The 26,192-nt window shown below is 38.7% G+C and overlaps 1 protein-coding gene across 2 annotated transcripts in view; it reads right to left on the bottom strand.

Annotated features, from left to right (window-relative positions):
* Positions 1–25,760, bottom strand: part of PHKA1 (phosphorylase kinase regulatory subunit alpha 1) — a 155,457-nt gene extending 129,697 nt beyond the window's left edge. For both annotated transcript variants that reach the window (XM_049643979.1, XM_049643980.1), the window contains exons 1-5: positions 25,274–25,760; positions 24,329–24,487; positions 15,446–15,493; positions 13,464–13,632; positions 2,083–2,165 (exon numbers count right to left, since the gene is read on the bottom strand). In XM_049643979.1, coding sequence (XP_049499936.1) covers positions 2,083–2,165; positions 13,464–13,632; positions 15,446–15,493; positions 24,329–24,487; positions 25,274–25,351 — 537 coding nt within the window. In that variant the 5' untranslated portion in view covers positions 25,352–25,760. The remainder of the gene's footprint in view (positions 1–2,082; positions 2,166–13,463; positions 13,633–15,445; positions 15,494–24,328; positions 24,488–25,273) is intronic.
* Between the last annotated feature and the right edge of the window lie 432 nt (positions 25,761–26,192).

A 26,192-nucleotide genomic window follows, 5' to 3' on the forward strand; every position in this document is an offset into this window, starting at 1 on the left:
TCAGACATTTTTACAGATTTCCCTCAATTTAGGTTCACCTGATGCCTTCTCTTGATTATATTAAGACTGCATTTTTGTCAGGAATACTACAGACGTTATGCTGTGTTCTCACTGCATCACATCAAGGAGTATACGATGTTGCTATGGCTTATTGTGGTCATGTTTACCTTCATCACATGGTTAAGGTGGTGTCTGCAGGGTTTCTCCATGCTGCTGTTACTATTCTCTCCTTTGTGATTAATAAATATCTTGAGAAAGATACTTTACAATTGTGCAAATATCCTGTTTCTCCTCAAATATCTACCCGCTAATTTAGCATCCATTGGTGAAACTTGTCTGCAACAATTATTACAGTGGTATTTCAATGGTGGTATCTTAGTTCTTTTATTACCTCTACAGTCATTAACTGCAATTCTTCTCTAAGGAAGAGCTGTCCTTTCTCCCTCATTTATTTATGTTAGTATGAATTTATAAATATTTAGGTTATTCTCTGGGTTATAATAAAATATTATCATTATTTGTTTTGTTGTTCAAATTGTTCCAGCTTTACCCATTGGGAGTTCTTCTGGGTTGGCGCCTGTGCCCTTTTGACATGTCCCGTTCTTTTTGAACATTTCCTCACTTTCTGTCACTATAAGATACTGCAGTTTCATCCTGTGTTTTCCTCACCCCAGCCCTGGAATCAACTGCTTCTATAAGGAGTCTTGCTTTGCTTTATTACAGAATGAGCAGTTACAATACAGAAGGCACTGGTGCTCATTGTCACTGTGGTGCCACTGCTTCTAGGCCCTCTCATTGAATAGAACTTGGAAATACTCATGTGTAAACATGCATGTGTGCACACACACACACACACCTATACTTGTTTCTATATTTACCTTAAATGATTTTTATATCAAATCTCTGAGTTAAAGTGAAGCTTCCATAGGTGAGCCATATTTATCCCATGGCTAGCCTCACTTGTCCAGAAACCCCGCTCTACCCTAATTTGTGCAGCAAAGATTAGAGTAGGAGAAGGCACACATATCATTAATTCTGCTGTACCCCCTGGCTGCAATTGAGAGGCCAGACAGCCCTAACTTGTACCCTGGACCATAGCACACCTATGGTATCAGAAGGCAAAGGAATCAGTCAACAAATAATGTCTGCTTGCATCAAATATGTCTATGTTAAACTTCTCTTTCTGGCAAATATGGAGTTACAGGTCACAGATTTACCCTCCCACCTAAAACAGCTAAAAACCAACTAAACAAATTAAACATTTTAGATGACTAAAATACCTGGACTACTTATGACAGCCATTTTCAATACAATGAACATTATGCAGTGAAGAACAGTGATCCCTGAGAGAGGAGATGTTAAATATGTCATGATTTAATATAAACTTATCTCTCATGGTAGTCATAAGAAAAAGGAACTATTTTTTGTATAGTAAACACAGAAGCAATGTCTACAGATAATATTAAACATATGACCAAATTTTATTTCTAAGTAGCTAACTGACCCATTATATTCGCTAGCCATCTTGCTTCTGGTTTTTAGACTACAGATCATTAAAATAAGACTACAATTTAGTCCCAGGTCCCCAAATATATAATGTGAGATATTACAGAAAGGATATGGATTATTGAAAGGAACGGATGCATAGTATCTTGACCCTCTTACTTCTGTAACTCCCTTGGAAAGGAGGCAAACAGGACAACAGAGCTTAGTAAAGAAAAAGGCTGAAGGCAATTTCTGCTGGAAGCCTTACAGATTGGTTCACTATGAGGTGCAGCATTAAGAGAAAGAATGGGTTGTATAGTATTTTTAAAAACATCATATGTTTAGGGGCGCCTGGGTGGCTCAGTTGGCTAAGCATCAACTCTTGGTTTTGGCTTAGGTCATGATCTCATGGTTTGTGAGTTCAAGCCTGGTATCGGGCTCTGCGCTGACAGCTTGGAGCCTGCTTAGGATTCTCTCTCTTTTCCTCTCTCTCTGCCCCTCGCCTGCATGTGTGCTCTCTCTCCAAAAACAAATAAATTTAATTAAAAAATTGAACAAAAACGTATGTTTAAAATTAATTCTAAAATGAGTACTTACAGCAGTTTTATATGCAGCTTCAATGTAAAATACAAGGTTCTGTATGAAATTGACTTCATCTAGGCTGTGGATGATATGAAGTCCTGAGGAAAAAGAAAGTAAGGATATAGAGCTGGTTAATTATCACTATAGGCTTATAGGCTGCCACAGTAACTGACTGATCCCATTACTCTCAAGTAATCTTATTCCTGCTTTTGGAACAATGAGGCACTTTAATTCCTAAACCATAAAAACAACACCACAAATCAGACCTAGGCTAGTCTTTGACTGAGATATCAGCGTATTATAACATGGAAGAATTTGAACTGTTATTTGTAGGTTGGGATATAAAGTCTCAGATTCCTAATTCTATAGGTCATTAATTTATAATGTGCTTTAAGGTATCAGGAAAAAAAAATATTTCAAAAAGAGTTAGAGGGAGTATAAATACTAAGCAAGAAGTAGACAAAGATTATGATCTCAAGGAAACCTTAAAACTATATTTTTTAGAGTACAAAATGATGATTATTCTAAGTGTAAACAATACAAAGATAGTTATAGCTAACAAATCGCAGTGTTTTGCAAGAATTATCCTTTTAATTTTCACATCAACCCTAAGAGGTGGGTACCTCAATTTTCTCCATGAGGCTTAGAGAGACTATTTTCCTCAGACAATTTTTAAATTTTTTTTAACTTTTATTTATTTATGAGAGACAGAGAGAGACAGAGCATGAATGGGGGAGGAGCAGAGAGAGAGGGAGACACAGAATCTGAAGCAGGTTCCAGGCTCTGAGCTGTCAGCACAGAACCTGACACAGGGCTCGAACCCATGAACTGCAAGAACATGACCTGAGCCAAAGTCAGACACCTGACTGAGCCACCCAGGCACCCCTGCCTCAGATGATTTAACTAATAAATAGTGGGGCCAGGACCCAACTATCAACTTCACAGTATGAGTTCCTAACGAAGATGCTATGCTGCTTCTTGATATATACAGTATGATCTGTTTTTCTTGGAAAACTAATTCCTTTCCCCTCTCCTGCTCCCCCAACCCCCATAAAGAAATACCAATAGGCATACAGCGAAAGTCTTTCTCCTACCCAGAATCACATCACTCCCACCCTGCCAAATCTCCTCTCTGGAAGAAACTAGTCTTAGCAGTTTCCCCTGTAGACTTTCAGAGAAATGTTATACATATATAAAAATTATCAAAGAGTAGTATGCTATAATGTACCTTGCTTTTTTCACATATATGTTGGAAATAATTTTAAGTATATCTGAGTTATTTTTTAATGGTTATGCAGCATTCCACTAAATGGCTATTCATATAACCAGTTCCCTACTGAAAACATTTAGGTTGCACCTAATCCTTCATCACTATAATCAATGCTGTAATGAATATATATGTGTGTGTGTGTATATATGTATATACATGTACCAGTATGTCACATGTACCAGTATGTCAAGGTAAATTCTTTTCTTTCCTAAGGTAAATTCTTGGAAGGATTGTTAAGTCACAGATTTATGCATATTATTTTTCCCAATATTGTATTATGAACAGTTTCAAACAGAAAAAAGGACAGAATTTTACAGTGGACATCTATATGCACATCATCTGGATTCATGCATTAACATTTTACTGTACTTTTCTATCATATATGTATCCATCCATCAATCCATCCTTTTTGATACATGTTCAAAGTATGTTTCTGGTACTTCTACAATTTCATTTTTCGCATTTAAATGTTTGATCTATGGACAGATGTTTCAAGTGAGAACTCTGTAGCTTTAGAGCTCAAAAGGACTATATAATTCATATCCTCAGACTCCAAACTCTTCCTGATGCATGGCTCTGTCAAAACTAGCAACCACAGCACTGGACAGCAGCGGCAGCCAGGCCTTTCTTGTAGCAGCAATGACTTCAACCTCTTGGGTAGAAAGGAAAAAAAGAGAAGAGATAGTAATATTGGACATCAGCTTCACAGCCTTATCTTGTCTCCTATGTGTGCCAGAGTGCTTGCGCAGAGATTGGGAGAAAGTAGAGGGTGTGAAACTGGTTTTGTCCATCTCTCAGACTGGTGACACAGCTAACAAATAACTATTTGATAGAACTGCCCCATTTCTATCACCTGTCCCTTTGCTCATGATATTGTTTAAATGGCCTTCTCCACATCCTGAAATCTGAACTGTTCTTTCAAGGCCCAGCTCAAGTTTTATCTCCTCTGTGATGCTGCCATTGATTCTCTCTTCTATGTTTCAAAGAATTTTATTTTCCTGGCGCTTATGAATTTTTTACTTTGCACTATAAATAAATCTGTGCCTAAATTTGAAGGAAGGAGCCATTTATTATTTATATTTATAGTCCCTAAAATGTCTCACATAGTATTGTGCATGGTATTAAATAATATTTAACAGTAGATAATAATTCAATAATTATTTATTGAATGATCTTAAACAATCCTGTTAACCACAGGAGAGGGACCTGTCTTTTGAGGCAAGACCATACATTTCAGGACCTCTGCATCCTGTCCCCTCTGTGGAGCCAAAACACTGCTTGCAGAACAGAGGAGAGGGTACACAGAGATGAAATGAGGTATGGTTGGGTAAGGCCAAAGATGGCAGTGCTATTTAAAACACACTAAAGAGGGGGCACCTGGGTGGCTCAGTTGGTTAAGCATCTGACTTCTGCTCAGGTCATGATCTCACTGCATAGGGTTCTGCACTGACAGCTCAGAGCCTGGAGCCTGCTTTGGATTCTGTGTCTCCTTCTCTCTCTACCCTTCCCCCGTTCACACTCTGTCTCTCTCTCAAAAATAAATAAACATTTAAAACTAAATAAACAAATATATAAAATGTCACTGATAGAAACATTTCAGCAAAAATAGCTACATGATCAAAAATCAACATGTAATTAGCAAATACACTTATAAAAAAATAAATAGAACACACTAAAGGGGAGTCTGGGTAGCTCAGTCGATTAAGCGTCCAACTTCAACTCAGGTCATGATCTCACTGGTCGTGGGTTCGGGCCCCACATCAGGCTCTGTGCAGATGGCTCAGACCCTAGAGCCTGCTTCAGATTCTGTCTCTCCCTCTCTCTCTGCCACTCTCCCACTTGTGCTCTCTCTTTCAAAAATAAACAAACATTAAAAACCCACTAAAACATGCAGGGTTCTGGAAATGAGGCCACCTTAGTGGTCTACTCCACTTAGATTGACTTGCACTTACTTAACGATAAGCCTTTCTCCCTCATTTTTAAAAATGTTATTGAGATATAATTCACATACCATGCAATTCACCCATTTCAAGTATATAATTCAATGGTTTTTAGGGTATGCAGTGTTCTGCAACGGTGGCCACAATCAATTTTGGAATATTTCATCACCCCCAAAAGAAACCCTATACCCATTAGAGTCATTCCCCATTTCAAGACTTGTTCCCCCTCTACCTCCACCTAAGCAATTGCTAATCTACTTTATGTCTCCACAGAACTGCCTTACCCAATGTTCATATGCATGCAATCATACAATATGTGGCCTTTCATGTCTGAGTTCTTTCACTCAGCAGAATGTTTTCAAGGTTCATCTGTATTGTAACATGTATCACTGTTTCCTTTCTTTTTGTTGCTAAAACAATATTCCATTCTGTGGATGTATCACATTTACCCAATTATCAGTTGATGGACATTTAGGTTGTTTCCAGTTTTTGTAAAAAAATTTTTAAATGTTTATTTATTTGAGAGAGATAGAGGGAGCAGGGGAGGGGCAGAGAGAGGGAGACACAGAATCCGAAGCAGGCTTGAGGCTTCGAGTTGTCAGCACAAAGCCCAACACCGGGCTCGAACCCACAAACTATGAAATCCTGACCTGAGCTGAAGTTGGACGCTTAACTGACTGAGCCACCCAGGCGCCCCACATGTCTTCATTTCTTTTGGGCATACACCTAGGAGTGAAATTGCTAGATCATATGGTAATTCTGCTTAACTTTTGAGAACTGTCAGATTGTTTTCCAAAGTGGCTGCATCATTTTACATTCTCACTGACAATGTATGAGGGTTCCAATTTCTCTAGTTCCTCAGGAACACTTGTTATTTTCTGTACTTTTGATTATAGCCATCATAGTGGGTGTGACATGCTATCTCATTATTTGGATCTGCAAGTGCCTAGGAACTAATAATGTTCAGCATTGTTTTGTGTACTTATTAGCCATTTAAATATTTTCTTTGGAGTAATGTCAATTCATATTTTTTGCCTAGTTTAAATTAGGTTATCTTTTTATTATTGAGTTGTAGATTTCTTTATATATAATACAAGTCCCTTATCAGATATGTGATTTGTAAATATTCTCTATCATATTGTGGTTTTAAATTTTTTTATTTATTTTTTAGAGCAAGAGAGACAGAGCATGAGCGGGGGAGGGGCAAAGAGAGAGGGAGACACAGAATCCAAAACAGGCTCCAAGTTCTGAGCTGTCAGTACAGAGCCCGACCTGGGGCTTGAACTCACAGACTGTGAGATCATGACCTGACCTGAAGTGGGATGCTTAACCAACTGAGCCACCCAGGTGCCCCATGGGTTGTTTTTTCACTTTCTTGAAGAGATCCTTTGAAGCACAAATGTTACTAATTTGATAACTTCCAATTTATGTTTTCTTTAGTTGCTTATGCTTTTGGTGTCATATCTAACAGGGCTTTGTCTAATCCAAGATCAGGAAGACTTACTCCCATACTTTCCTTAAGTGCTTGTTATGAACCCAGTTGTGTCACCCTGAAACTCCTATGTTGAAGTCTTGAACTCCAGTGTGGCTGTTTTGGGGGTTAAGACTTTTAAGGAAACAATTAGGTTTAAATGAGGTCACAGGGTGGGGTCCTAACAGAATAGGGACTGGCGTCCTTATAAGAGACATCAGGAGTGCACACACACAGAGGAAAGGTCATGTGAAGAAAGAGCAGAGAAGGTGGCTGCATTCAAGCCAAGAGAGTGTTCACTGCCCTGCTGACACCCTGATTTTGCGCTTATAGCATCCAGAACTGTGAGAAAATAAATTTCTGTTGTTTAAGTCAACTATCCTGTGACATTCTGCTATGGCAGCCCTAGCAGACTAATAGTGTTTTATAGTTTTCACTCTTACAGTTAGGTCTATGATTCATTTTGAGTTAAGTTTTATCTAATTTCATTCTTTTGCATATGGATATCCAGTTTTCCCAGCACTATTTGTTGGGAAGACCATTCTTTACCCATTGAATTATCTTGGTACCTTTGTCAAAAATCACCTGACCATAATATGATGGTATATTTTGGACTCAATTGTATTTTGTTACCCTAGAGATCTATCCTTAAGCCAGTACTACACGGTTTTGATTACTGGAGCTTTGTAGTAAGTTTTGAAATTAGAAAGTGCAAAACCTCCAACTTTGCTCTTCTTTCTCAAAATGGTTTCAGCCATTCTGGGTCCCTTGAATTTCCATATGCATTGTAAGATAAGCTTGTCAATTTCTGCAAAGACAGTGGGATTTTTGGTAGGAATTATGTTCAATCTATAGATCAATTTGGGGAATGTTGCCACCTTAATAATAAGTGCCCCAAGTGCCCCTTAGATCACTGTTTCTACACCACCTGCCCTCCCCCCACCTGTTATTTTCCTGCCTCTCTCCAGGAGTAGGGCAGCACCCTCAGGGTTCCATCCCAGCCAAACCCACTGACCTTTAAAACTCCAGTCCTTAAGCCCCCCTGGTTGCAAGAACTCAGGAAATTCAGCCTTTCTTATTTTTCCAGCCGATGGTTTTGGGGAAATGTTCTCCTTGTGCATTCTCATGTGCCCTTCTCTCTCTTTCTCTCTCTCTCTCTCTCTCTCTCTCTCTCTCTCTCGCCTTTCTCTGCAACCACAGGTCTTTCCCCTCCACAGTACCCATGATACATTTCTCCCCTAAAGTACGTCTCTATACTTCCTACCTTCTTCAATGTGGCTTCTTCCTTACCTTTAGTTGTAGATTTTTTTTCTATCAGTCTTCAGGTCGATTTTTGGGCTATTTAGAATGATATGATAGTTATCTAGTTGTGTTTGTGGGAAAAGACAAGCCTAGTTTCCTCCTACTCAGCTCCCATTTTCTTTATTCTCTCCGTATAATTATATATCTTTTAAGGAAGCTGAGAGGAAATTATATATTTATATTTTGTAATATTAATCTTGTAATTTACCATTTCTGGTGGTCTTCATTTGTTCCTGTGGATTTGAGTTACCATTTGGTATTATTTCCTTAATATTGCTTTGCTCCCACCCACCTCCTTAATTCTGTTATTATCAAATATATTACACTTTTATATGCTATTGGCTCAACAATACAATTATAGTGTCTTATGCAACTGATTTTTAGATCATTTAAGAAAGAAGAAACATGTAATTTTATTGTATTTTATAATTATTTTACCAGTGGTTGGATTTTCTTGATTTATTTTTATTTTTTCCATTAAAAAATTCAAGTATATTAACATACAGTATTATATTAGTTTCAGGTATACAATATCATGATTCAACAAGCCTATACATTTCTCAGTGCTCATCAAGTTATGTATGTATGTATGTATGAATTTAGTAGGCTGCATGCCCAGCACAGAGCCCAATGCAGAGCTTGAACTCATGATCCTGAGATTAAGAGCTGAGCTAAGATCAAGAGGTAGACACTCAACCAACTGACCCACCCAGGCGCCCCCAATTTTGTACTTATTTTTTTTAAGTAAGTTCTAGTCCCAACATGGGGCTTCAACTCATGACCCTGACATTAAGAGTCACATGCTGTACTTACTGAGCCAGGGAGGTGCTCCAAGTTAAGTGTACTCTTAATCCCCTTTACCTAGTTCGTTCATCCTGCCCCCCCCCACCCCCGCCGCCACACACACAACCAACCTCCCCTCTGGAAACCACCAGTTTGTTCTCTGTATTTAAGAGTCAGTTTAGGGGTGCTTGGGTGACTCAGTTGGTTGAATGTTTGACTCTTGAGTTTGGTTCAGGTCATGATCTCATGGTTCATTAGATTATGCCCCACATTGGGCTCTACACTGACAGTATAGAGCCTCCTTGAAATTCTCTCTCTCCTCTCTGCTCTTCCCTCTCTTTCTCTAATAAATAAAATAAAATAAAATTTAAAAAATCTTTTTAAAGAAAATCTGCTTTTTTTTTGTCTCTTGTTTCCTCATTAAATTGTTTCTTAAGTTCCACATATGAGTGAAATTATATGGTATTTGTCTTTCACAACTGGTTTGGTTTTTTGTGTGGATTCTAATTACTGTCTGGGGTCACCTGATTCCAACATGAAGAACTTCTTTTTGTATTTCTTGTAAGGTAGGTCTACCAGCAACAAAATCTCAGTTTTTGTTTATCCAAGAATGTCTTTATTTCACTTCATTTCTGAAAGATAGTTTTGCTGGATATAGGGTTCTTGGTTGACAGTCAGTCCTTTGATTACATCATTCCACTTCCTCTGGGCCTCCATTTTTTTTTTTTTTTTTTTTTTTTTTTACTGAAGAAAAGTCAGCTCATAACCTTATTTGGGTTCCTTTGTATATGACAAGTCATTTTTCTCAGATTGCTCTCAAGATGTTCTGTTAAAAATTTGGTTTTTTAAAATTTTTACTATGATGTTTCTTGGTGTGGATTTCTGTTTACCCTATCATTGAGCTTCTTTGATTTATACAGATCAATGTTTTTCATTGAATTTGCGATGTAGTCAGCCATTATTTTATGTCTTTGAATATATTTTCTGTCCCTTACTCTCCTTCTAATATACTCATTACACATGAGTTGGTGTTCTAAATTATGTCCTACATTGCTCTTGGGTACTATTCATTTTCTTTATTACTTCTTCTATTCTTCAGATTGCATAATCTCTGTTAATCTATCTTCAAGTATGGTGATTCTTTCTCTTGCCAGCTCAAATATGTTGAGCCTCTCAAGTGAAATTTTCATTTAAGTTACTATACTTTTCAACTCTAAAATTTCCATTTGGTTCATTTTTATCTCCATATTGATATTCTCTATTTGATGAAATACTTTCATCATATTTTTCTTTACCTCTTTAAGCCTGGTGTCCTTTAGATTTTTTGACATTTTTATAGTAACTGCTTTGAAGTCTTTGTCTACTAAATTCAGCATATGCTTCCTCTCAAAGGCAGTTTCTGTTACCTTTTCTTCCCTGTGTTGACTAGGCTTTCCTGTTTCTTTCCATATATCATAATTTTTTTGTGGAAAACTGGATATTGTAGATAATGTGTTATAGAAACTCTATAGATTAATTGATGCCCTCCTGCATGGGGCTTCTTTATGTTTCCTTTTTATTTGTTTAGTGACTTGGCTGGACAATGTCAATGAAATCTATATTTCCAACAAGATGCAGCCTCTGATGCTGTTCCTCAGAGGATGTAGCCTAGGGCATACACACTGTCATCCGAGGAAGACCACAGTTTTCGTTTTAGCCTTCTGTGATCTATTAAGTGTCTGCCTCTGTTGGTTCCATACCCAGCTGTTAACCTCCACCAACTGCTCTATTATACCGTATAATTCCTTGAGGTATAAATTGCTTCACAGTCTCAGCCAATTATATTCAAGCCCCATTTCATGATTTTGAGGCCACCCTTTGACATTTGTTTTAACCCTAGGATAACTCTTTCCAGCTGTTTCTCTCTGGTTCTCTGCTAAAACTTCTAGTTAGTCTATAGGCTAGTTTGTTGGTCTTATTGAGCTATCAGCGTCCTCTTCATTTCTTAGAACAAAAATCTCCACTGTTTTTGAGAGTGCCCTTAGACTTGAACTTTCCCACACTCAGTTCCAAATAAAGTCAGTTTTCTTGGGAAGGACTACAGAGCTTTCTGTCCTTGTGGCCTGCCTTTGCCTCCATGCTACTAGCAAGGTGGGCCAGGCCTATTATTCTTGGACTGCTCTGCCTGGGTTTAAGCTTTTGCTCCATAAGTGGGACTGGAATAGGAATGCAGTTTCAGACCTCTTAGTTATTCTTGGCTAGACCAGAACTTCTGTAACACAGAGGTGAGGAGGATGAGAAATGCTGGCAACCTCTCTTGGGGAGATATCGCCTCAAACTGGGAGCTAGGGGAAGAGGAAGGCTTATATTCTTGGCCACATCCAAGCTGAATAGTGTTTCTGTCATGGTCAGCTCAGGGGGAGGGAGGGAGTAGGTTGTGGTCTAAATGCCACACTCTCACTGCTCTTACCAAGACTTAGATTTCCTTGAATAAATGTTTCTCCACTTTGCTGTATGCCCTTAGGACAATTTCCAGTGATAAAAGATTGGGCTTTTTTTTTTCAAATTTATTTTCACAGTTTACAGTTATTTTGCTGGGGAGAAAGGCGTCGGCTTCTGCCTAAGCCTCTCTTTTAACCAAGGTGGAGATTTTCATATACTCAAAAATGTGCAGAGAATTGCTTTCATGAAAGGTGGAAATTTTCCATGAAGAGCTTTCATACGTTATCTATTGATTATCTCTCACATCTATACTTTTCACCCTCAAGGCTATTGCCTTGCATATATTCTGCATCACTTCTTGCCTCAAGTACTTCACTAACCTCCTAACTAGTCCTCCATCTTAATTTTCTCCCCCATTCAATCTATCCTCCTGCTACTGGAGTGAATCATCTGAAACTTTCTTGATTATTTACCTTGAGTGGTTCTGTAATGACTATAGACTAAACTCCCAACTACTTGGCATGGTACACAGGCCCTTAAACAGCTAGCTCCAACTTTCTAGCCTCATCTTTTGGCAATTTTCCAGATCTATCTTACATTCTAATCATAGAAGATAACTAGTCTTACCATGGTGGCTATCTTTCAAACTTTTGTGTTGGAGCCATGCTATTCCCTTTCCTTCTCTGTCTTGTAAATTTCTACTTACTCCTGTTTGTTCTGCAAAGGCCTGATCAAATAATATCCATCTTTTTCCAAGCACCTATCAAAGTCAGTTTATTGAGTTGAAAATCACATGTTAAATCAGAAATCAACAAATATTTGTTGAATGAGTATGTCTTATAAGCCTCTTTACTATATTTCTCCTTCCTTTCTAGACTCAAATTAAAAAACATAAGAAATGGGGCGTCTGGGTGGCTTAGTAGGTTGAGTGGCTGACTTCAGCTCAGGTAATGATCTCGCAGTCTGTGAGTTCGAGTCCCATGTCAGGTTTTGTGCTGACAGCTCAGAGCCTGGAGCCTGCTTCTGATTCTGTGTCTTCCTCTCTCTCTGCCCCTCCCCTGCTTTCTCTTTGTCTCTCTCTTTCTCAAAAATAATAAACATTAAAAATATTAAAAAAAGAAAACCATAAGAAATATTGAGACAGTTTGCTTTGTAGAAAAATAGAGTTGGTATTAAAAGAATATTAGAAATGAAGTTACAGCTGCCATTCTATTTAAATGAATAATAGCTAAAAGTATATTTATTCAGGGAGGAACCTCCTCTCCAAAAGATGGGAGTATGTGGGTAGCCATGTTATAATTCTAATAAAAGGTAATTCAGCTTCTGGGCTGTGCATTCTAGAGGGGGAAAAGGAAGGCTTCATCACCACATATTTATTTATGCAAGAAAGTAGAATAAGTATATTCTGGGATAATTCTCACCCTGAATGCCCTTCGTTCTTAGGAGTTCTATACCTAGATAGGAAGATAAAGAAATTGGAATATCAAAATGTGGTATTCTGAGTACATTTACTTACTCAGGAAATCTGGGAAAGGTCCTGTTTAATTTACAAACGGAGTATAATCAGATTCATTGTCCTCACCAAGTTAGGAGAAATAAAAGGGAATTATGTTGGTTCTTACATTTTCCTTTTTCAGGTGAAGTATCTAAAGCTAATAACAAAACCATCTGAAAAGGGTATATTACTCAATAATAAAAATAAATACTGGAATTCTGATTCCTAAGTTAATTCCCTTAATATAATTTAGATGCCTTTAGATAGATGCCTTGTTTATCATATATATATATATATATATATATATATATATATATATACACACACACACACAGTAGTATAAAGTAGGTGATTCAATTTATTTAATGTAAACTATAGGCTAGTCAGTGAATAGCATGAGAAGAAGCAATAAACTCTAGCTCTTTTTTCCCATCTCACGGTATCTGAGGATAAAAATAAAAATCTACCCCAAATTTCCTGGTTCTCAATTAAGAAAATTCCCCAGACTTGTTTTTCAATGGAAAAGAATACTAACTAGATCTCAAAGAGTTGTTTCTCTGTATAAAATTTGCAAAATTGTATTTTTCCACTGTGTACCTTTGAGCAATGTGAACAGCTATGTTGTTTTCTGGTCAACACCTTTGGAGAAGCCACGTGCGCCAGAGCCAGTGCTCCACCTCAAGCGGCTCCCGGTAATTCTGTCCTGGTACTGACCTGAGGCAGTCATTTGTGCTAAGAAGAGCAGGTACACAGAGGTAGCATCCAATTGCAGGTGTCCCCACTGGTCATCACCCACTACGGTGGCGCAGGTTTTGGTATTGTATTTGGCATGGAGGCTATCCCTGGTACTCTGACTATATTTGAAGGATTCTACTTTATCCACCTGAAGAAAACAAAAACAGTGAAAGAAGGCTATGCAGAAAAGTCGTCCCATATGCCATACTTCTGTCATACTCTCACATTTATCAGTGCATTTGGTTTTCAGGCAACTGTGAATATTTAAAATATGCTGTTACCTCTTTTTCCTGACAGTGACATAACTAGGAAAGTCTGCTGTTGCCATTTTTTTAATTTAAGCAATTAAATTATAAAATAATACCAGTTAAAACCAGCTATTTCCTGCTCATTACCTCTCTTTTACTTTTCAGATGGCTGTTTTGCCACATTGTAGACATAAACTCAGATGCCAGTGGTTGAGTGAAAACAGCCTAATGAGAGATAATTAAATTATAAAAAGATGCATTAGTTCCTAAAACAAGAGGTAGGAATTTTGAAGGAAATTCAGACAAAGGGATATATGTTGAAGGAGTAATGAAAAGAGTGGCAGAGAGATACATGGAGTGACAGAGAAAACATATGAAAGAAAGCTGAAACCAGAAGTGAGAAAGGAAACACTGTGCAAGGGACAACTGAAAGACTTAGCTCCTGAAACTCAGATTTGATTATATGGGCTTCTGATATATGACAGTAACTATTATACTTTTAAATATGGTTCATGAAGTTAGTGAATTTAAACCTATTTGGTAAGGTAGAACATACAAATACCTAAAATACAAAAAAAAGTAGCAAAGAAGGGGAAAAGAGAAATGATGACTATGAGACCCCAGGAGAGAAAGCACGAATAAAGAAGTTCAGAAGTGTGGAATTGATTTCCTTTTATTTCTACTTTAGACTTGTGTGCCTGTGGATAGTCACTTTATTAATCTGGGCTTTGCTTGCTTCTTCTAATAAAATGTAATCTTGGACTCAAGAAAATCAGTTTAAATTCAATGTGTGCAAGGTGTGTAAAGATCTCCTAGGATAAACGTAAAACACTTTTTTTTTGGTAAAATACTTTCGAATGAAAAAAATCATAAATGCAAAAGATAAACCACAGACTGCTAAAAAATATTTGCAGCATATGTGACAAAACATTAATATCCATGATATACAGGAACTCAAGTAGTCAAGAAAGAGACAGCCCAAAAGAAAAATAGGCAAAGGATCTAACAGGTAATTAAAAGAGGAAATGAAAATTTTCAATTTACACCAGAAAGACGCTCAACTTCATTCAAGGTCAAGAAAATGCAAATTAATGCAAGGAGATATAAATCCTAGACACTTATCTCCAATCCTAAAATCTACAACACTGACAAAAGGTTTTTCCTCTAAATTTTGTACCAAAATGCATTTAGTGGCAAAACCTGACTCAGATTGACATGGGGCTATTTGTAGTTTTAATTTGTTCCACTCAGTGTGGAAATGCATGCTCCCCTACAGAGAGATTACTGTTTTTGATAATCCAGTGCTGTTCTGGACCTGCTGAGAGCATAACATAATATATAGCACATGCACTGGACTTAAAAATCTGAAAAAATTTGAATTCTAAAATTTATCTGGTCCCAAGGGTTTCAAATGAGGGCTTAGAGCCTGTGTCCTCTTTACTCGATGTCCGGAATTGCATGTACAGTAGTGATGAAGTATATTAAAGAGCCATTTGTAGAGGGGGCGAAAAAAGACTGAAAGGAAACATGCTAGTGGTAACTGGGTGGTGAGATCATGGGTGACAGTTCCTTCCTTGATTCTACAAATTTTCTAAACTTAAGTGTCCGCTGTTGGTGAAGTTGAAAAAACATAAGCTGTAAACATTCCCTAAAGGGTAGAGACACTATTACAATGAGCTTTTATTCGAGAGGGAGCTGGTACCAATGCCATACCTGTCGGATCATGCAGTGGAGCAGTCCCCTCATCAGCTTCACTACACTCTGCAGAAATAAATGGAAACAAGACTGTTATAAACATCCCTAGATGCAGGAACACTTACTCAGCAACTGCAGTTGGTACATGACCTTTTGCGAATGAGTAACCCTATCCTGGGCTCCTATTTACATGGCATTTACTTTATAGGTACACAGAAGAGCTAAATTGCAGCTAAAAGTGGAATCAAAAGCTGCAGTTGCTGCCTCCCTCAAGTCAAAAAAAGAATCCAAGCTCCAACAGGCTTATGTAAAACCAAGCCAACCATCCTATTAGAGGACATTCCACCCCGAGAAAAGAGGCAAGTCAGCTCTGAACTCCTAAAGCTATAAGGGTATTCTAGAATAGTTCCTAGGGCCTGGAAAAGCCAATGGTGTCACTTTTTATTTTTTCTAAAGTAGCCCAGACTTACCTTCAGGAGTTCACAGAAATATTTATCTGTACATTTTCCCTAAAGAATAAATGAACTTCAACTCAGAATAAGTATAAAGGGGAACTGTTAGTGCAACTCAACCTCTTTTCCATAGGGAAAAAAAAGCCACAGTATTCTTAGGTCTCAAGTCATCACTCTTTCTCTTACTGGGGCTTGGAAAGTTTCTTTTTTTAATGTTTATTTATTTATTTTGGGAGAGAGATAGTGAGCAGGGGAGGGACAGAGAGAGAGAGAGGGAGACAGAATTGCAAGCAGGCTCCATGCTGTTAGCATGGAGCCCAATGTGGGGCTTGAACCCACAAACTGTGAGATCACAACCTGAGCTGACATCAAGGGTCAGATGCTTAACTGACTGAGCCACCCAGGTGCCCCTGGGCTTGGCAGTTTCTAAATTAGTTAGCTTTCCAATCATAACATTCCAAAATTCTGGTCACCAACTATATACTGTACTGGTTGGTATAACATAATATAGTAATAATAATTGTATTACATTACAATATAGTAGAGTAATACTATACCATACTAGTTATACTACATGACACTAGAAGAGCCCATCAACAGTGGCACGGGTAGGCAATGTTTTGGAAAACATAGCATCAAACGGCTTCTCCATTTCTTTTCCCATTTTTATTTTTTTAATTTAAATTCAAGTTAGTTAACATACCTAACCAAAGAGGTAAAAGATCTGTACAATGAAAACTATAGAAAGCTTATGAAAGACAATGAAGATGACACACAAAAAATGGAAAAACATTCCATGCTCATGGATTGGAAGAACAAATGTTGTTAAAATGTCTATATCCACTCAAAGTCAAAGCCATCTATAGATTTAATACAATCCCTGTCAAAATACCACCAGCATTCTTCACAGAGCTAGAACAAACAATCCTAAAATGCGTATGGAACCAGAAATATCCTGAATAGCCAAAGTCATGTTGAAAAAGAAAACCAAAGCTACAGGCATCAAAATTCCGGACTTCAAGCTGTATTACAAAGCTGTAATCATCAAGGCAGTATGGTACTGGCACAAAAACAGACACACAGATCAATGGAATAGATTAGAGAATCCAGAAATGGACCCACAAATATATAGCTTCTCCATTTATTTAAGCTTTCTGTTTCACGGTCCAAAAGAAATACAACCAGGTTACTCCAGGATATGCTAGCTCAGAGGTGGCTTCAGGACACCTCTGAAAATTAATCTACTTAGGAGCCACATCACTCTGTTATTCCTTCAAAACACTGAAGTGGGACTATGAGCAATAGGCATGATAAGGATTTAGTACATGTTAAGTCGGTTATGCTCCAACTCTTTATGCAGGCTTTTATTGAGAAAGAGTAAAAAGTGTATCCTTGGGAGAGCTCCCTTTGTTAACTAATTGCTGTCTATAAATGGTGCCCTCCTCTTACACATCAAGGGAAGAAATCATATACATACATACATATACATGCGTATATACATATATATGTGTATACACACACACATATATACACACACATGCACAGATATATATATATATATATACATATATATATATATATATATATCTAAAATGAAACTGACTGCAACCCCTATAAGAAAATCTCTATCATTACTTTGACCCTAATGAAAGAGACCATCCTTTTAATATACCCTGTTACAGAAAGCATCTGAACTATCTTCTACATGTCACCACATCCTCACAGGTTTCTATCACATTCTTTCAACTTTCTTGGCCATCAACAAGCCTTGCTACTGCTGTCTACATTTTCTTTAACTTAAACAGCAAACCTGGGAATCATGGACCCAGTGGAGAATTCCTGATTCCACTTTTGGCCTCCTGAAATGGCCATTGTCTGCCATTTCTGTCCTCAAATTCCAACTTCCAAGCCAGGATACAATTAATAGAAAGTATGGGCAGGTAGGAATGAGGGGAGGTATTTGTACTTTTGTATTCCTCCAAACTGGCCATTTTCTGTTTCATTGCTGTAGTTAGCATTAATTAGACATGTTTATTCATACACTAGAGCTTCTAACCACATCAAATGACACCCTCTTCTTACCTACTCTTTTTGAGGACATGGATCTACATACAGTAAAGCCTTGGATTCTGAGTAACTTGTTCTGCGAGTGTTCCGCAAAGATGAACAAACATTCCTAACAAATTTTATCTTGATAAACAAGTGATGTCTTGCAATATGAGTAGTACATGATGCCCAATGTCACATGATCACAACTGAGCCAATGGTTCTTCTCTTTCTCCCTCTCTCTCTCGCTCGCTCTGGGATTGTAGATGATCATCAATGCAATGTCACATTTCTGTGAAATCCTCAAAAGGAGACAAAAGCGGGGCGCCTGGGTGGCTCAGTCGGTTGAGTGGCCGACTTCGGCTCAGGTCATGATATCGAGGTCCGTGAGTTCGAGCCCCGCATCGGGCTCTGTGCTGACAGCTCAGAGCCTGGAGCCTGTTTCAGATTCTGTGTCTCCCTCTCTCTGACCCTCCTCTGTTCATGCTCTGTCTCTCCCTGTCTCAAAAATAAATAAAACGTTAAAAAAAATTAAAAAAAAAAAGGAGACAAAAGCAAGTGTCATTGGATAGGTTACCTGTTGGAAGTTGCACAAAAAGAAAAAGATTCCATTGAGCCAATAGATAGCAGTGATTCTGTTAGTGATAGTGGAAGTCGTCCTACATAATAACCCTCCTCTCTCGTCTCCCTCACACCAGCCATAAAGGTTTTCAAAGACAAGTGCAGGTTAATTTGTTTCTTTTTCTTTTAGTTTATTTATTTATTTATTTATTTATGAGAGAGCGAGAGTGAGCACACACGTGCAAGTTGGGGAGGGGCAGAGAGAGAGAGAGAGAGAGAGAGCGAGCGCGGGAGAGAGAAAGAATCCCAAGCAGGCTTTGCAAGGTCAGTGTGGAACCTGATGCGGGGCTAAATTCACAAACAACGAGATTGTGGCCTGAGTCGAAATCGGACGCTTAACTGACTGAGCCACCCAGGCGCCCCTCATTTATTTATTTTTCTTTATATTTTGCATTTTCTTTATTATTTTGTATTATATTACAGTATTGTAATCATTTTTATGTAAATATTTTTGGGTTGTGGAATGAATCATCTGAGTTTTCATTATTTCTTATGGGGAAAATTTGCTTTGATATACAAGTGCTTTGGATTAAAAGCATGTTTCTGGAACAAATTATACTTGCAAACCAAGGTTTTACTGTATTTGTAAACTGACTATATAAGGACATATAACTATGTACAACCACTTCTACTTTAAGTATTAATCTCTTTCTCTTCAGGTATATGTACAATCAGATGTTTGTTGGGCATGTAAAATATGTAAAACACTTTATCAGGCTTTGTGGAACATAAAGATAAGGGATACAGAGCACATACGTTAAAAAAAACACCTAAACTACATAGTCTACCTAACAACTCCTAGTTATCCCTTAAAATCTAAATTTTCTGTGAATCCTTCCTTGCTTTGTTCAAGGTAAAGACAAGACATTCCCACCTCTGTCCCACAGAACTTTGTACTGTATCTCCTATATAGTACCTACAGTATCTGTCCTAATGTATTATTTATTTGTTTATATATCTGTATCCCTCATTAGACTATAAACTCTTTAAGAAAATGGGACAGAGACCAGGTTTAGAAATAAACCTTTAAGTCAGTGGATTGAGTAGGCTTTATTTTTAAAAATATATATTCCATGTTTGCAAGTAATTCCCAAATGGCTCATCAAAAAAATTGTGGGTGTGTGTATGTGTGTGCATGCACGCATGCATTTTGAGAAAGGGAGGATGTAAATAAGACAAAATGTTAACAATATAGTGAATCTAGATAAAGAGTATATGCAAATATGCTCATTTTACTATTTCTTATAACTTTTCTATAAATTAAAAAATTTTTAAATAAGAAGTTGAGAGCTAAATATAAACATTTTGTCCCATTTTGTTTTTTTATATCTAGTACAGGGCCTGGCACATGACAATTACACAAAGTCTGCTAAATGAAAAAGTGAACATGTTTAGTACAGACCATAAGTGATCTAGAAGTTCCAAGAAAGTCGCCCTGAGAAAGAAGTGATCACTGTACAACTGAGTGGTCTTATGAGGACAGAAACCATAGAAAAAGTGAGACTGGTGCTGGGCTTGAATGGACAGTATTAGTTCAGATTGGAAGAGAACGGGTATTGTGAGTGGAAGAAACAATTTGTTTTTGTTTTGTTTTGTTTTGTTTTTGGAAGAAACAATTTGTAAAAAGATTTGGAGGTGAGACTGTCCATGGCTTCCATGGAGGAAAAATTCAAAGACTTAATCTGAAGTCATAAGATCCAGGTTGTATTCACAGCACCACCAAATTCCAGCTTCATCTCCAAGCTTCAATCCCTTCACATAAATTGAGGAAGATAATACCTAATTCACAGGGTGTTGTGAGAATAAAATACTAATAATTATGGGGAAGTACACAGTACAATAAAAAGTATTTACACAAATGTCAGGTATTTTTATTAAGGGATTGTTTTTAGAGGAATAAGAAAGATACCAATCTGGTTAGAACTGGGAGTAGGTAATACAGGGCCCCCAAATCTTACAATTTTGAAAAAGCAGGCTAGGACCAAGCCCTAGAGTCTTGGCTATTAATCAAAAACATCTGGATTTTACTTGTCAGGAAATGAGCCACAGAAACATTGCTGAGAATGCAAATGATATAATTAAAATGTGTTTTTCACAACAGTGTTGTGATCAAGGTTTAGACTATGGTTGAGGCAGAAGGGAACAGAAAGGAAGAGATGGATTAAAAAAAATTACATGAATCAACAGACTTTGATCTGCATGTATCAAAAGGTAAAAGGGCAAGTCAGAAATCACCCTAATGGCACCACGTTTCAAATGCTGTTTTATAGAACACTAGTCCAAGAAATTCTGAAAAGGGTGTAAACCTCACCCTCATCTTACATTTGAAACGCACATAAGTACATCAAAGGCTCAGAGAAATAATGGAGTAAAGAAACCCACTGTTTAACATACCCCCAAGGTTAGTTGACCTAATGTTCCATGCAATACACTCTGGGAAATTCTGTAAATAATGTTGCTTAGGTGACTGGTAGAATGAGGACACCAATAAGAGAACAAGGATGTCTGCTGAGTTGCTATTGTTAGCTAATCTCTTTTTTTAAAGTATTTGTCTATTTGAGAGAGAGAGAGTGGGCAAGCAGGGGGAGAGGCAGAGAGAGAGGAGAGAGAATCCCAAGTAGATTCTGCACTGTCGTGCCCCGATGTGGGGCTCGATCATACGGAACAGTGAGATCAAGACCTGAGCTGAAACCAAGAGTCGGGATGCTTAACTGACTGAGCCACCCAGGTGACCCAGTGATCTCTTTTGTTTGTTTTTAGTAGGGAACATGGGGTTTCAGACATCCTGATTTTGAGAAGACATAGGATATGCAGGTACAACTGAACAGAAGACAATGAAAATCAGGGTTTGAAACTGAATTGAGACCAGAACTAAAGATGAAGTTTTGGAAGTGATTCATATAAAGGTAATAGTTAAACTCATGAGAAAAGGTAAGAGACTACACAAAGAGAACAAAACTGAGGAAGAAGCAGAACTGGAGGCATCCAAAGAGCTACCTCTATTTGTGTGCCTATTTATTTTTATGGGTGTGCATCTTTATCTGTGTGACTAAGAGAAAAGGGCATTTGTAAAAACATATATGTGCATAATTATATTCTCACTCTAAGACAGAATAGTCACCTAAACCCTTGTCTCCTAATTCTCTTTAGTTCTTTGACATTATTTCGCAGAGAGAAACCAGTGTGAGAGTTGGAAGGAAGAGTAAAAATGATTAACAATTGGTTTAGGAAAATCCACACAGTAATGGAAAGTTGACCGTAGGTGGGAATTTCATCTGTCGATTTACTGGATTTAATCTATACTCATTTACTGGCCATAAGTCAATGGTTATTATCCCTAGTTTCACTTTAGAATCAGTAGGTTTTTTTTAAAACTGAGGGCTACTGGAGGGGAGGTTGGTGGGGGGATGGGCTAAATGGGTGACAGGCATCAAGGAGGGCACTTTTCGGGATGAGCACTGGGTGTCATATGTCATCACTGGGTTCTACTCCTGAAACCAAGACTACTCTGTATGTTAACTAACTTGAATTTAAATAAATAAATAAAAAGAATCTAAAAAAAAATAATGTCCCAGGGCTCCACTTCCAGAGATTTATATAAATTGTTCTAGGCTGGGGTTCAGTAAAGGTATTTCTTAAAAGCTTCCCAAAAGATTCCAATGTATGGCCAGAATAGGTTAGGGACAAATGTAGCTCACCACCTGTTATGTAAATAAAGCTTATCTCTGGCTGCTTTTGTGCAGCAACTGAAGTGCTGAGTATTTGGGCAGAGATCACACGTGATCCACAATGCCAAAGATATTTCCTATCTGGACATTTACAGAGATGATTTTCTGATCCCTGGTCTGAATTAACTGAGTTAGGTTTGAGAAAAGTTAATGAGACCTAATAATAAAATATGTTTTAATTCATAATGGAAGTTCATAGAAATTTTAGGATTCCCAGAGAAATGTTTATTTTTTGAAGGTGCTTTCTATTGTTATAATGTTTTTGAGATATTTCAAAGTTATTACTGAGGTAGTATGGAAAATATCTTTGGGTTCTGCTAAAAATTATTTAATGAAACATTAAAATTTAAAAGTAAAAAACTCAATGTTTCCTTAAATTCCCCCCCCTCCTCTGTTAAATTCTTTCTTCCTGGACCACAGAAGGAAAAATTTTAACTTTGCATAATGATTAGTCAACAAAGAGACAACAGATTTCTTCCAATAGTATTGAAAAACATTGGTCAAATTGTACTAGGTATGGAATCTTGGATATTGTTCCACTAATATTAATCTCTAGCAAAACAAATAAAATACTGAGCTCAAAATAGCCAAACATTACAGTAGGATGCAGAATTTCAGAGGTGGATGGAGGAATAGGATTACAGGATTTTTAAAAAAACTCCTCTATATTTTCCAAATTCTTACAATGGTTATGTATGACTTTTATAAGCCATAAAAATATTGATCTGTACTTCTTAAGTTAGAGCAAAAACTCCAAAAATTTTTTTTGATGGACCTAGGTACATCCCAATAAATGGCTTGAAGGAATGGCAAATGCCTGCTGTTGCAGATGACAACATGGTGAAACTTCCCTATTGCCAAGGACTGCAACCCTGCAACATGTTGATGCCCTTAAAAAATAACCAAGTCTTGGGTGCCTGGGTGGCTCACTTGGTTGAGCGTCTGACTTCACTCGGGTCATGATCTCACGGTTCCTGAGTTCAAGTCCCACATGGGGCTTGCTGCTGTTGTCAGTGCAAAGCCCTCTTCGGATCCTCTGTCCCGCTCTCTCTGCCCCTCTCCCACTTGTGCTCTCTCTCAAAAAAATAAAATAAAATAACCAAGGCTCAATATTCTGATTTACAGATAAAGACTAGAATTCAGATTACCTAAGTCTGAGAGATACCGCTTGAGCAGATGGCTGGTGTAGAATCTTCTCCACTAATGGAAAATAATTCACACATACCTCACAACTGACGGTGGAATTTCATAATATTAAGAGACCCATGTAGCTCAGAATATCATTTTCTTGGTCATTCAAGAGAACAGAGCACTCTCTGTCTATAAAGGATGCTACTTTACTGATGGGAAGGCCTTAAAATTTGGCTTAAACGCATCTGCTGATTCTGACCTTATTTTGCTTGGGGAGGGGGACAGGCTCTGAAACAGTGGTCATAGGTATAAATTCAACAAATAAAGTCTTTACTTGTGTCTAGATGTGAAAGACTCCTAATTTGTGTCAGTTACCCTCATACGAATACCACCTATCAATGAACACTGGGTGCTATATGTAAGTGATGAATCGCTGAATTCTATTCCTGAAACCAACATTGCACTGTATGTTAACTAACCATAATTTAAATAAACATTTGCAAAAGAAACAACAAATACCACCTATAATTTTCAAAAATGAAGTAAAATGATAGATACCTGCCTCCAACATCCTTCTCAATGAGAATAAATATGCTGGAGACTGCAAAATACCTTTACTTAGACAATTATAAATTTCAGCAAAGATCCCACGATAGGCTTTTCCACTATAACAGAACAGACTGCCCTCTCCCCCTGAATCAGCAAGTTTCAAGTTCCACTACACCAAAAAAAAAAAAAAAAAAATCAGTACAATACAGGAAAGCATTCTGGAATGTAATTTCAAGAAGGTGAAGAGAGAGCGAGAAAGGCAAAATATAGTTCTTTTATCTCCTTTGAGCGACATTTCTTTAAAACCCTGCTTCCCATTCAACCTCCCAGCCCACACACAGCTCCAGATCTCTTTGTATATTTATTCTGAGTACCTGCTCCAGTTCATAGGCCTTTGCCTTATCCTCATCCCGGTCTGCATTCTTCCGATAGGCCAGGCCCAAACCCCACACAGCCAAGATACTGTACACATTATCTCGGACCCAGGCATCTTTCTGATCATAGCTGGCTGGAAGCAAGCCAGTCACTGGATTCTGTAAGACCAAGAAAAACAGGACAGGCAGGTAAACATAAGGTGTTAATATGAGGAGACCAAGTCTATCAAATGGGTTACTGAGGGACTTTGGTTTTTCTTCTACTTCACCACTCTTTAGTTTTATAACCTCCTCTTCTTCTGACCAAGTGCAAGCAAATGCTATCTTGAACAAGGGGGAAACGCCGGCTGAAAACTTCCAAGTCTGAAATGTGAGTATTGTTAAAACAGAGGTAGTGTTTTAACTTTCCAGTTAGAAGGAATAACTATTAACAAAAACCCAGCATTATAGGACTAGAAAAAATATATAATTAATAGTGTATACAAGGTACCACAAATCTTCAACAGTTTAGTCTTAAGATGACTAAATGTTCTCCTACTTCTTTTCTTTGGCTGGAGGGCAAGAAGATGACCCCCAGACCTGGGGGAGGGGACGGGGAGTGTCAATAAACAAGCTTCAACACATTTTTCAGCTGTGCCCCTGGAACCCCGCTGTGGCTTCAGGGACGGGGTGGTGTGTGTGTGTGGGGGGGGGACCGCTTTGAAGCCAAGGCTCAGGGCTCAAGGCTAACGGTACTTGACCCTAGTTCTGTTCTTGGCCCAACACCTATCTTTTCTTCAGGGTCCTCTACGCCTTCCCCAGCTAAGGGGCGGGAAGACCTGCTAAACACACACACACACACACACACACACACACACACACACCAGGGGTGGGTGTCACTCAGCAGTCTCTGTCTAGGCCATCACACTGCACATCCTCGATGATTACAGGCACCCCTTCACTTACCTGATGGCACAGGATGGTCTGATGCACCAGCCGAGCGTAGCCATCCAGTCGGACCCCGGAGTTACTTCGGCTCCTCATCGCGCCACGTTTCCAATCCCCTCAAGAGAAACAGCCTGCGTGCTACAGGGGCCCTGGGTCCTCCAAGTTAGGAGGCTCCCCAATGCAGCTCCACCCTCGCGGGGGGGAAGAGCCCGAGTGCCAGGCCCCGGCAGAGCCCTCCCACAGCTCAGGCCTGGAGCCGGCCGTCCATGAGCCTGCGGCGGCCTCTGGAACTCCAGCCCACGCCAGCAAGTGCCCAAGACGCTCACGGTCTAGGGCCCCGCCGCAGCTCCCTGCCACCCTTACTCCCGTCGAGCCTCCCCGCGAGGTTCCTGCATCCCCCACTCAATCCCCGGAGGCGGCCGTGGCCCAGAGCCTCCCGCGTGGCCTGCGGCAGCAGGTCACTAGGTGCTGCGCCGCTTCCACCTTGCGGGAGACGCGAGCTGGAGGCGTGGCGGGCGCAGTGGGTCCTGGCAGCTGCGCGCTAAGTCCAAGGGGTTCGCCTCGTCCGCCCCGCCCACGCGGGGGCCCCAGCACCCCCGCCCACTCCGCGGTCGAGAATGTGTCACCGTAGGCAATATGCTTTCAGAGGTTTATTTTCGAAACATTTCTAATGACGATTTAAGTTTTCCACACTTGCTGTGCATGCAGGATATTGAGGAGGCCTGGTTTCTTCTGCCGGCCTGGTTTTGGGAACCGATGGTAACTTCAGACCTAAGAGGCAAGACTCACACTGGCGTTAAGGGTCTAAAGAATTGGAATCTCTGGGGTTTTATTGTATTTTATACTTTTTCACTAAAAGAACAGCTTGAATTTCTCACTTTGACCCAAACCAAACAGGAAAGAAGTCCCTAAGGTACTTTACTCCTTAGCAACTGGT

The sequence above is a fragment of the Panthera uncia genome, chromosome X (assembly GCF_023721935.1).
Source record: "Panthera uncia isolate 11264 chromosome X, Puncia_PCG_1.0, whole genome shotgun sequence".
NCBI classification, from domain to species: Eukaryota; Metazoa; Chordata; class Mammalia; order Carnivora; family Felidae; genus Panthera; species Panthera uncia.